At 44.2% G+C, this 12,891-nt stretch overlaps 1 protein-coding gene across 2 annotated transcripts in view; it reads left to right on the forward strand.

The window, feature by feature from the left end:
* ADAM8 (ADAM metallopeptidase domain 8) overlaps positions 1 to 12,891 on the forward strand; it is a 162,564-nt gene that overhangs the window by 127,009 nt on the left and 22,664 nt on the right. For both annotated transcript variants that reach the window (XM_085608712.1, XM_085608711.1), the window contains exon 22: positions 4,865 to 4,990. In XM_085608712.1, coding sequence (XP_085464838.1) covers positions 4,865 to 4,990 — 126 coding nt within the window. The remainder of the gene's footprint in view (positions 1 to 4,864; positions 4,991 to 12,891) is intronic.

Raw genomic sequence — 12,891 nt, forward strand, 5'->3', positions numbered from 1 at the left:
TTGCATTTAAGGTAAGTATTGGATAGTATAGGGGTAAAAATTACTATTCTAACTCCAGGGGGTGCAACAGTAGGCTAAGTGTTGGATAGTATAGGGGTAAAAATTACTATTCTAACTCCAGGGGGTGCAACAGTAGGGTAAGTGTTGGATAGTATAGGGGTAAAAATTACTATTCTAACTCCAGGGGGTGCAACAGTAGGGTAAGTGTTGGATAGTATAGGGGTAAAAATTACTATTCTAACTCCAGGGGGTGCAATAGGAGGGTAAGTGTTGGATAGTATAGGGGTAAAAATTACTATTCTAACTCCAGGGGGTGCAACAGTAGGGTAAGTGTTGGATAGTATAGGGGTAAAAATTACTATTCTAACTCCAGGGGGTGCAACAGTAGGGTAAGTGTTGGATAGTATAGGGGTACAAATTACTATTCTAACTCCAGGGGGTGCAATAGTAGGGTAAGTGTTGGATAGTATAGGGGTAAAAATTACTATTCTAACTCCAGGGGGTGCAACAGTAGGGTAAGTGTTGGATAGTATAGGGGTAAATATTACTATTCTAACTCCAGGGGGTGCAACAGTAGGGTAAATGTTGGATAGTATAGGGGTAAAAATGACTATTCTAACTCCAGGGGGTGCAACAGTAGGGTAAATGTTGGATAGTATAGGGGTAAAAATTACTATTCTAACTCCAGGGGGTGCAACAGTAGGGTAAATGTTGGATAGTATAGGGGTAAAAATTACTATTCTAACTCCAGGGGGTGCAACAGTAGGGTAAATGTTGGATAGTATAGGGGTAAAAATGACTATTCTAACTCCAGGGGGTGCAACAGTAGGGTAAATGTTGGATAGTATAGGGGTAAAAATTACTATTCTAACTCCAGGGGGCGCAACAGTAGGGTAAGTGTTGGATAGTATAGGGGTAAAAATTACTATTCTAACTCCAGGGGGTGCAACAGTAGGGTAAGTGTTGGATAGTATAGGGGTAAAAATTACTATTCTAACTCCAGGGGGTGCAACAGTAGGGTAAGTGTTGGATAGTGTAGTGTAATATTATGCGTTGTAATGGTATGCGTTGGAAAGGTAGTATGCGATGTAATGGAATGCGTTGTAAAGGTAGTTTTTAAACATGCGTTGTAGTGTCATGCGATGTAATGGAATGCGTTGTAGTGGATGTTGCGTTGTAAAAATTGCGTTGTAAGTGTAGTGCGTTGTAAAAGTTGCGTTGTAAAGGTTGTTCCCCCACGTGGAGAGAAGAAATAACGAGGAGAAATACAAATATTTCTTCTTGTTACACCTGCTCTGCGGAGGCATAAGGATTTGGCGCTGCCCCAGGTTTATGTGATTGGACCAGTGCCAAAATCTTTGGGTGCTGCGTGGGAAAAGCCATTGCAACGCCCATGGAGCGCCTCCTTGAGGCAGGGTAAGGCAAGGTGGCGATTTGCGCTGCTTTGTCTTACTCCATATCAATGAAGCCATACAAAGCTGTCAAAAAGTGTCAAAAAAAGTGACGCTTCAGCGGCACAAGCCTCTCATAGATAAGCCCCACAGTATTAAAATAACCATGTTTTAAGGCCTTCAAAACAGAGATGTGTGCATGTGTGTGTGTTATTGTCTGAGTGTTTTAAAATCCCAGGTGAAATCGAACAGACATCTTACCATACCCCCCTAAAAACTCCTGTACCCAACTATTTATTAAATAATATATTTATTATCGGGGGTGTAACACCCCAAACACCCCCTTGAAGCTAAGCCCCTGGGTCTCAAATCAACACTGACAAATAAGCACTTAACACACCAGGCTGCATGTCACATTGCAGGTAATTGTTGCTGAGCTCAGATAAGTTCTGAATAATACATTATTACTGAGTGGGGAATGCGGACACAAGCACCTAATTGTGTTGGTCTAACCCCTCATTAGTGACACGTGGTAGAGCTGAACTTGTTATATTGAACAAGCGGGTGGTAAGAAGAGCAGCCTGGGTGGGGTCTATATTGCCTTTGAAAAGCAGCATGTCATGGAGACTTGGGGGCATATTTACAAGCTTATTTTCGCCGCTTTAGCGGCCGATTTCGACCGAAAAGCGGCGAAATAAACATCTCTCTATTTTCAAGGACACGCTAACGCGTGTTTCCTTGATGCATTAGCTGTTTCCCCTCCATTTTGCATGTCAGCGATTATTATCGCTAATAAGATGCAAAATGGGCGTTCCTCACAATGTCTGCATGAATTAGGTGGCAGACAGACCTTCGCACTATTTAGAATGCGGCCCCAACGATGTAAAAAAACGCGCTAACCGCGGTTATCGCATGTATTTTACGTCTGCTTTTTCTTCTACTTAGGTATGCTGATAATGGGAAGTGGAACGCCATGTTACGACCACACTCCCCTATCAGCAAGCATCTCCAATATTATCGCTGGATTTCAGGCGATGTTTCTGTTTCTCGCCGTCTATCGCTGGAATTACATCGCCAGTTCGCAAAGCGTTGATAATACGCCGCTAACACGGCGATGTAATTCAGCATTAGACGGCGATAAACAGACTCGCGCTAAGTGCGCTTAGCGATGTTTAGCGCTCTTCCTCGATGATATGCCCCTTGGTGTGGTAAGGACTGTGTTTCCTGTTCCTTCATACAAACATGCCTGGGAAGGACAGTCTTGCAGGGCCTCAGATTCAACGTTGCACTAATTCCGAGATTTTTCACAATCAGTTATCATTGAGTGGTAACAGAACAGGTGTACTAGAAGTGTACACCTTTGGCATGTAGCCATTTTTCTATGAATGGCTTTCTATTTATTGTATTCCATTTGGGAAATACAGTTTTCCTGCATTCAGTCAGATTGGTTGTATCCCGGGGCCTTAATCGGGTTGTTTGAAATGGTGGCCTATTTGGCTGCTTGAAAAACATGCTCTTTCAGTAATTTTGATTAGCCAGCATTTCAAGCAATAAGAATGGATCCCTGTGTTATGCCCATTCTGATTGGCTGCCAGTCTTGGAATAGCTGTTCATAGTCCTCGCCTCCCAGGACCATATTTGGCACTCCAGAGGGGCGTTGGCAAGCCGAACCGGAGCAGCGCTGTGTTTTTCGTAACAAAATTCACCATATTCGCTAGTTTGCCTGTCGAGGAGATTTTGCCAGTTTTCTAAAACAAATTCTATTCTGCAGATGGACTAAAAAACAAGGCAGATTTTGCCACGTTTCCTTTTAGTAACCATTTTGGCCCGCCCATCCTGGTCAGGCCCAAATTCCCTCTATCTGTATGAAAGCATGCCAAAATGAGTCAGGCAGAAGATTCAGCCCCTACCTCTTTATATCTCTATGCGTTTATGACTCGTAGAAGCATGCTGGCTGGGCCCGGGCGTGGTAATCGGGTGTTGGATTCCCTTTGTCTGTCACCTTGCCTGGGTGCCAACTTTGATATGTCCCTAGATCACTGTATCTGCATGGTGTCATGTCTGAAAGTGACAGGTTGATGGTTGGGCCTTTGTTTTGTATATCAAGGTACATTCATGACTCAGAGAATTATGGGGCTGCAACTTGCTCTCCCCGAATCTATTGGTAGCAGATCAGGGACAGGAGAGGTGTGGCCTAGCAGCCACAGCAGCTGACTCCAGCGCGCGGGGCTCGCGATTCGATTCTCGGCGCTGGGGGCAGCGCAGCTCAGCATCATATGATTCTGGGCATAGCTCACCTAATCTCCCCAACGGCCCACAGCACATTGAAACCCTTAAGGGGTGATATGTTTGCGCTTTACAAATGCAAAATATTATAGAATGTTGGTCACTGAATTACCTATAACAGTTTGCAACTGTTGGCAACAGGTTTGTGAGAATGGAGGCTGAGGACTGAATTTCCGGCTTGTTGCCTAGCCTCCTTCTGTACGGTTCACTGCCTGTGATGGACAGAGATGTGTCAATAATAGTTAAAAAAAAACGTGCCTGACGCGTTGCTCCTGCTGGCCCCTTCCTGTTCCCAGCAGCCCCTGGGACAGACTACCATCCTATCCCATCCCCGTGCTGCAGAGCAGTGCAGGGTTTGACCTGAGTGTGCAGGAAAGACGGTCCGCTGAGGTCATGGAGTCTGTGGGGTTTCTCCAGCGTGGCTGTTGAATGCAGCCGGGCTGGAGAAACTCAAGTGCGCATGTGTGTTTTGGTCGGCCTGAAACGACCGGCCAAACACATATGCATACTTCGGGAGTGCACAGGCACTCCTCCTCTCCCTCCTTGTCCCTCCATGCACAAGCTAGCTCAGAGCCGGCAAATGAAAAATAAAACGAAGCTAGAGCATCCTTTTATTTTTCGCTTCCTGGCTCAGCGCCAGGCAGTGGGGCGACACTCCTCTGGCAAAAAGCAATGCAGTAGGGCCTCGGATTCCGTGTTATCTCCTTTCACCCTGTCTTTGAAAGACAGGCTGGTGAGACCCAGGATTCCCTATATGCATGTTGGACATGTGAGGGTGAAACTAGCAGGCTGTACCCTGAATACCCTGCATTTGTCCAGTAGCACGGCTGTGGAGGGCATTGCCAGAATCGTGAAGTCCATGTATCCATTTCATGTGTACAAAACATGCTAGATTCTCTTTGTCGTTTTAGCATGATTGGAAGATGCATGCTTGTTACACCTGAATTCCTGTACCAGGAAGTATGCCTGGGATTGGCTGGCTGTCCAAACGCTGCCTTTCCTATCTTTTTGATGAATTGTCAAAGGAAAATATGACAAACTGATATTGAAATGGCTTATCCTATCACTTTGACATTGTATATCTTGCTGTCTTTTCTGGGTTTTACAAAGTTACAGGCATTTATAACCACAGCCTCCCATTTCTTTCAAAACTACTTTTTTTTTTTTTAAATGTGGTTCAAAATTAGGTTGCCAAGCCAAGCTCTGCGCCTCCTGAACCTCCAAGCTTGCCGAGCTTTTTGAAGCAAAGCACACGACCTCCGCTACCTCCAGGCACGCAGAGGCTACCCAAGCAAGTGCCGATCTACCCTAAGGTAACAGCTTCTTTTTCAGGGCTTTAGGCTGTACAAGCACGGCTGAGTATTAAACGGTAGCAAAGTTAACAAGCATTGGTAAATGCATTAGGTTGTGCCTATATGCTTAATTATACTTTTTTTGCTTGTAAATTTTAGGTTGGTGAGCAGTTGTGCAATATGAGTTACTGAAACTTCGTAAAAGTGTTATGGCTTGATTATTGAGAACGGCAATATGTGTAGTAACTGCGTTTTTCACACAATTATGGATTTGCTACATCTGCCACATAATCCATCATCAAATGCATAATATGCAGATTAAAAAAAAAAAGGTTTTAAGCTCAAACGGTTAAGAAAGTTACTGAAACGTAGTGACATGTGTTGCCACTCAGTGGAATGCCCTTTGCAAAGGTTGACTGGTCAGCTTTCTGTTGCTTATTGCTATATTCGAGTGTTGAACCAGTACTAATGAGCTGCGACCTATGCCCAGACAGTGCTATCAAGACTAACAAGTGCTGAAGGCCAGTGCAAGTTTCGAGATGGGCACCTCCCCCAGTATGACACATCCCTCCTTCCTGCACCTCTGCATGATGTGCTTAAAGCGCTCTCTATCAGACAGCTGAAGAAAGCAAGGCTCGGAGTACGAGTGTTATGGCTTGTACGTGGCGTAACGACCAGTGCTGCCAACTTTGGAGCTGGGGAACCAGATTTGAGTCTCCGCATCGGCTCAACATCCTGGGATTCTGGGCAAATCACTTAATATCCCATGCCTACCAAAAGAATTAATGTGTCGTCATGTATTTTAACTGATGCTCAAATAAAGCGCTCCAAAACTTTCAAGTCCATCGATCTGTATAAAAAATAAAAAAAAGGAGAAAGTGATTTTTCTACAAGGGTTGCGGTGAGACTACAGGGTTGTGTGACAGACATGTAAACAATCAGTGCAGCGCTTTGAGGGTCCATTACACAGAAACAATGTTCCATAAAACAGAGTTTAAAAAACTACATGCAGTCGCAATACGACATTGATTACAAAGTAAAAAGAAGCTCCAACAATAAACAAGCATTTGCAATGCAATCGGTCTCGCAGTTGTGAGAGTTTAGGCTATAGATATTGTAAATGACAATCCCTTTTATTTATCTGTTTTGCTAATTAACACATAAATCAAAGGCACTGTCATTTACAATGCCAATAGCTCACACTCTTGTAATTGCCAGACCTATTCAAAGAAGCGGCCGCCGTTGCCCCGGGCTGCTCGGAAAATGAAAGCACACATGGCGCACTGAATGTTGCAGGAAAGCATGTCGTGCCCGCAGTAGAAGAAACTCATTAAAAGAAATAGTGCTTACAAACTAAAAAAGACATACCATGTAACAACCGAAGTAAAGGGGAGGTTACAAATGAAGACAAGGCGGTACTAAGGAGGGACTAACAAGCCTATTAATGAATCAGAAGCCAGCATTTACGAAGGGCAATGACACAAGCCAATGACAAATATAGGCGGAGAGTGGGAGGGGCTTCTATTCCATACTCCAATACAGCATGCCACAAAGCAGCGCATTCGCTGCCCAGGCTTGACCTAAAAAGGTAAATGGCTGCGATTTGAGAGCGTCTGCCATGCAATTTCCTGGTATACATGTGGGTCTGCAGCAGTGCTGTCTGCTAAAGCTCAGTTTCTTCTGACCTCTTCATGATCACGCGCCCTATGCACAACTTTCCATGGCAAAAATAAAACTGAGTTAAATAGGTTTTGTGATCAGCCCTGAAAGCCTGGAAGAGTTACTACAGAACATTCAATCGTTGTTTGCGCCAGGAGCAGATGACGTGACCTTAAGTTACACTTTTTACGCTCCACACGAGTGTGCTATGCAAAGTTGAAGTACTCCTCGCCGCTTTTGAAAGTCTACATGTGTGAAAGTCAGATATGAAAACCGAACTTTCTTCTGAAATCACAAGACCGAGACAAAAAAATGCAAATTTTAAACTATGAACAAGATTCGGAGTCCCCGAGGACGGTGCCCCAGCCACCTGCACAGGGCTGAAGTAAACATGGTTAGTCTATGGTAACTCCTATATTATAGTCAGTCCTTTCTACACTGCACTTGGTTTGAAAGTCGAGCATGCTGTCGTCTAAATACATTTTTTTTCTCAAACAAGCATAACAACGAACATTTTAGCTGTATGTTCTGAGACACTAAGAAAAAGCGAAATACAATCGGAATGTTTGCTTCATAATCCACAATATGCTTTGCTCGCAGACACAACCGTGATGTCTCATACGTGCTCTATCGGGCATCCATTATGCAACAGGCCACTCTTTCCGACAGAATCCTAGTTCGAGAAGTTTATACTCCAACCCGATTTCTTAACCGCAAAATACAAGCTGCCGGGATGACAACGAAACCCGGGTGAAGCGTCAGCTTTAACACCTGTGCTAGAGGTGCACATCCCAGTTTCCGGGGAAGGGGAAGAAACATACTCAGGCTTATGGCGAGACGTGTGGCCTGGTGACGTCCCGCTATTTATGGCACTATGAAGAAGCCACTGAACAGATACAACACGATATGTGGGCAGGGGCTTAGAAAACTGAGCGTAAATTCTCACAAACCCAACTATTCACAGGTAAGTCACACGGGAGGTGCCCTTCTTAAAGCACACCGGTGCCAACAAATGGAATGGGCAAATAAGTGACCATTGTGCAATGAACACAGGAGACATTTGGAGAAGGGTCAGCCTCTGCGATGCCTGCGGGCCCCCAATCCGCCCAAAGGGCAATGAAAATCTGTGAGATACATTTGGGAGACGCAGGGGACCGGCCCTCTTCACATTGGGTCAGAAGGCGCATAATTTTACTTTACGGCACTAAGTTTGGGGAAAGATGCACGCTATCACAGGACTTGGCTGCTTCCTGTCTCTCTTCCCTCAGACAGCGAAAGTCTATGGGCCCTGAGTGCAGTCTTCTATGCCTCCAGACACAGGTACAAAGAGCAGGTGAGTCCCAAAAGAAACCGGAAGCACATCATGCCATCAACCACTCGAGAGAAACAAAATTCACTGGCCTTCTGTTTGTCTGGGCTTTTTTGCAGTTTTACGTTTTATTCTTCCCAAACGTTTATTTAAAAAAACTAAGAAGCCCGCGAGTGGTGCGCGCGCACGCCACTGCAAGCCATGGCCTATTGGTGTCTATTACGCGCACCAAGCGCGTAATGGACACCAATAGGCCATGGGCGGAGCAATGCGCCCGCCTTTGGCCAATTGCGTGCAGTCTTTTATAAAAAGACGCACGCAAAGGCCAATCGCATAGCACAAAAGGAATCGCACACGCACAAGCGTGTTTGCGATTCCTAGGTCAGCTTCGATTCTCCGTTTTTCACCTACTAAATGTCTCGCGCTGCCCGAGCACTGCTGCGCAGTGCACCGCTAGACACGAGACCTAAAAAGACGTCTGTCGTGCTGAGGCTCCCCAGGTTGGGGCTTCACAGTAGACACCTCCAGCAGCCGTAGACCACAGTTCCTACGAGAGGAGGGCCACGTTGAGGGGGGTTTGCGAGGTGCAGTTAACGAAAGATCCTCAGAATGGCACCCAATTGTCATGAATTGTGATTGCTGGGAATACAGTGGAAGCAATGTTAGCAAACAGCTCCAGCAATATACAAAAAACGAAAGCAAAGCTTTTGAAGGCATAATAGCTTACCCATTTGATTTTATGCAGTTACTCTGAAGTTTATGGAATAACTTCATGGGGCATAACACTTTAAAATATGGGAATGACAAGATTCTGCATTTTACAGTCAACCCACTCATTATACTACTTGCAAACATATAGCAAGAGCCCTTTAAAGGGTTTATTCTTGAACACATCAGCAGCCTTTCCATGTAATTTCAAGTGCTAGAGGTCAGCTCAAGTTTAGAGATGGACTCCTCCCCCAACAGGCACATGCATACTTGCTACACCTCGGCATTATGTGCTTAAAGCGCCATCCGTCAGACAGCTAAAGAAAGTAAGGCTTGGACTAAGAGTGTAATGGCTCGGACATGGCACAATGGTCAGAGCTGCCAACTTTGTAACTGGGGAACCAGATTTAAGTCTCAGCGTCGGCTCAACATCCTGTGACTCTGGGCAAATTACTTAATCTCCCCATGCCTACCAAAAAAATTAATGTGTCGTCGTGTAATGTAACTTGTGCTCAAATAAAGCGCTAAAATAACTTCAAGTCTATTACGATGTCTAAACAAAAAGGAGGAAGTGATTTTTCCACAAGGGTTGCAGTGAGACTACGGGGTTGTGTGACAGACATGTAAACAATCAGAACTCTGAGTGTCCATCACACAGAATTAATGTTCCATAAAAGCACAGGTTCAAAAGCTACATGCAGTCGCAAGAAGACATTGATTACAAACTTTTACTTTGTTATCTCCAGAAGAAGCTCCAGCAACAAAAACAAGTCTGTCGCGCAGAGGCTCCCCAGGTTGGGGCTTCGCAGTAGACACCTCCAGCACCCGTAGATCACAGTTGCTATGAGACGGGGGCCGCGCTGAGGGGGGTTTGCGAGGTGTGGTGGCAAAGTGAGCCTCGTGTAAGAATTTAAATTTACAGCGTGAGTGAAACCAAAACCAGATAAGCTAATGAAAGACATCGGATGGCGAAAACTTTTGATAAACTAATTAAGCCTCTGAACAGAACTGACAGCACTTCAAAAATAAAAACAAGGCAAAACCTTAAGAAAATAGTTCCACTAAAGCAGATGGAAACAGTACTTGGTTGCCGCGAAACTGATAAGAAAAGCACAGGAGGAAAGCACGAGAAATAACAGGAAACAGTATGCTACAGCCAATAGAAATTGAGGAAAAGTAAGTGGAAATCACAGAAACTCTTTTAAGATTTATATTAAATACATTAGATTTCACAAGCAGGCGAAACCAAAAAATGACAATGACTTCCATGCTGTGGCACCGTTACTGAAAGGAAATCTCTCAATGCACTTTTATGAAGATGATAAAATGTAGGTGAATTGCTTTACAGAAACAACTGTAATCTGGCTTTGTAACAGAAACAATCCTTGCAAAATTTGTTGTCAAAGAACTTACCTCAGGTCTAGCCAGTCATTGATACTGTTACCATAAGGGCCTCTTTACTAGTGCCCCAGTGCAGCGGTGCGGAATTAACAGAGATTACAGGGTAACCCTAAGAATCCCCTGGGGAATAAGGAATTACAAGTGAGTCAGTAATATTGGTTCCAACACTTACAATAATCATGTATTCCTTCCTGCTGTTTCTCTGGGTCATTTCAGATGGCAAATCTCTGGAGTAAATAAGGAAAATAACATTAACTTCTTGGACTTTGCAACGTTTGTTGGGGCTACTAGAAGCATTACAAGCCCCATTGGGAATGAAGGGCCTATCATGATGAGAGGCAAAGAGGATTCTTCACAACTTCTCCTTTTAACTTATTTTGATCTTCTGATATCTCTTCACTAATCTGCTGAGCTGAGCACCGTCATAGCCCAAGTGATGCAGTGAACACGGTCCAAACCTCCATCGTGAAGTCTCATCACTGGTTATTAGAGTCCTAATTACTTCTCATGATAGTTACAAAGGACAGGAGAAAAATGTAATGCTTTTAATAATGCATACATAAAAGCCTAAAGATGAAAGTGCAGAGAAAACACACAGCTGCCTTCCTAATCACAGCAACATATTTATGGGAGACATAAAAGATGATTTAGTGAGATAACTCTTGCCTCTTCGTCTGCTGAGGTCAGCATTCATGCATGTATGTGGTATCTGTGTAGGGCAAGCAGTGCTGAATTTGAGTCGGTGGTTGCAGGTGGGCCCACCAGAACTCATTTTTGGGAACCAGCGCTTATTTTTCCCCCATCAGACTTTGACCCAGAATAAGAGAGAAAAACAAAAGGAGATAAGAGGGAAGTAGAGAAAGATTGAAAAACAGTGAAAAAGAAAAAGCAGTGATAAAAAAACCTGCAAAAGTTAGATAACAGGACAGGGAATGCCCGGTCGTGGTTTAAAGAGGCATGAGGTGGAATGAAACTATTCAGCCTTGGAATTTAGCATGCTGACACACAATAGCACTGGCCATGGCGCTTCAGAGCAAACTTTGGGCCCCAGCACCTATTCTTTTACAAATTAGGCACTGAGTGCAAACCTAGCCAAAAGGCGGTAGAGTGCTCCACAGTGTCTAAGGCGGAGATATAATCAAAGAGTAATTCTAGGGGGGGATGCTGTGTTTTAAGAGGGTATAAACTATTTAATGCGTCATGATGTCGTATTCTTTAAAGAGGTGTCTCTTCAGCACTGTCATAAATTGAAGAAAGTTGAGGACAAGTTCAATGGAAAATGGATGTCATTCCAGGTCCTGGGTTGTAGATGCAGGACTGTCATTGACTTAGATAATCGTGTCACCCTATCGTCCCTATCACTGTATTAAACTGCACAGTGAAGGGAGAATGCTGACGCATTCATACCAAATAGCCTTAAAACCTTGTGCTACGTTCAAGTGAGCCCTCCCCCTGCGTGTCAATGCCATAACACTGACTAGGTCACAGGTTTCCAAACTTTTCATGCTGGTGACACACTTTTTTGACATTCCTGCTTTAGTGACACGGTAATGCGAGCGAGCGTAGCGAGTGAGCCGGAATCACCACAGAGGTGTTCGGGAGGGTTTAAAAAATAGTGGGCAAATGGTGCATTTTCAATCAAATTGGAGAAAGCAAGAAGGTTTAATAAAGCAATTGTGAATCTGTTTTTAACAAAGACAGTGACTGGCAAAACAGGGAGTAAGGTTAGGTTCGTGCCTGAAACAAGAATATAATCATGCACACATCGACACATGCCCCAGTGATTTACAGCACAAAAAGGGCACCCCCACAGCATATGGAGTGTTGGTTTTGGCAAACGTTTCTCCCTTCTTAAATACTAAAAAGAAACATGTGAATCAAATTAGAATAATTCCCAGTTAAAAAAAACAAGGCAGTACATTAGATCAACTGTCGGTTGGGTTGTGGAGTTTTGTTTCGCCACGTTATCAAAAGAAAACCTATTTCCTGTATTGGGCCAAATATTAAGTTGCTGGTGAGCTATTATATAATAATCAACTTTAAGCATGTTGGCCTTGTTTGTCATATTCTGTCTTTTTTTTTTTAGGTCCCGTCTAGGCTGCGCATGTGCTGTCTCGAACAGCATGTTTTCAATCTGTGGGCTTCAGCCCGCCCATTGCCTTACCACTTGTTTGCTCCATCGTGCTCTCATATCCGTCGTTCCCGTTAGTCCATAGCATAAAAGCGTCATGCTTCTTCCTGTGTTTGACCCTCCCCCTGAACATGGACCAAGTGCTTGCGTCCTTCCACTACTCCCGTTATAGGAGCTACTATTTTCTTTGTCTTTGAGCACTCCACACGAGTGCTGGTGTTTTCACTCACTCCATCTCCTCCCGCCCGCCCCAACCCTGTTGATTCGTTTTCTTTGTAGATCGGCTTTATTATTCACCTCACTCACCGAGCCAGCAAAATGATAAGTGATGTGTACTTACCCCTTTGAGCTCATCCACTTACGCACAGATCAAGAAAATAAATGGCCTTCCTGCTAGTTAGGAGCTTGGGCCTCAGTTTTCTAAATGCACCTGTTTTAACTAGCATATTAATAATTTCCTAAACACCGCTTCATGGTTCGTTGTAAAGGAAATGTACTATGTACCTATCTACTAACTTACACTGCAAAGATCTCTTGCCCTCGCTTTTCAGTATTAGGGCACACAGGTGAACTTCATCATTACTAAAATGAGCAATAGCTGCTACATAGCGTCAAGAGATGCACATGCATCTCTTGGCACTATGTAGTAGACCGGGCACAAGTTGAGGGTAGACTGAGTCTATCCACTCTTTTCACAGGGTGATCGCAGTCTAC

Source organism: Triturus cristatus, chromosome 1_2 (assembly GCF_964204655.1).
Source record: "Triturus cristatus chromosome 1_2, aTriCri1.1, whole genome shotgun sequence".
Taxonomy (NCBI): Eukaryota; Metazoa; Chordata; class Amphibia; order Caudata; family Salamandridae; genus Triturus; species Triturus cristatus.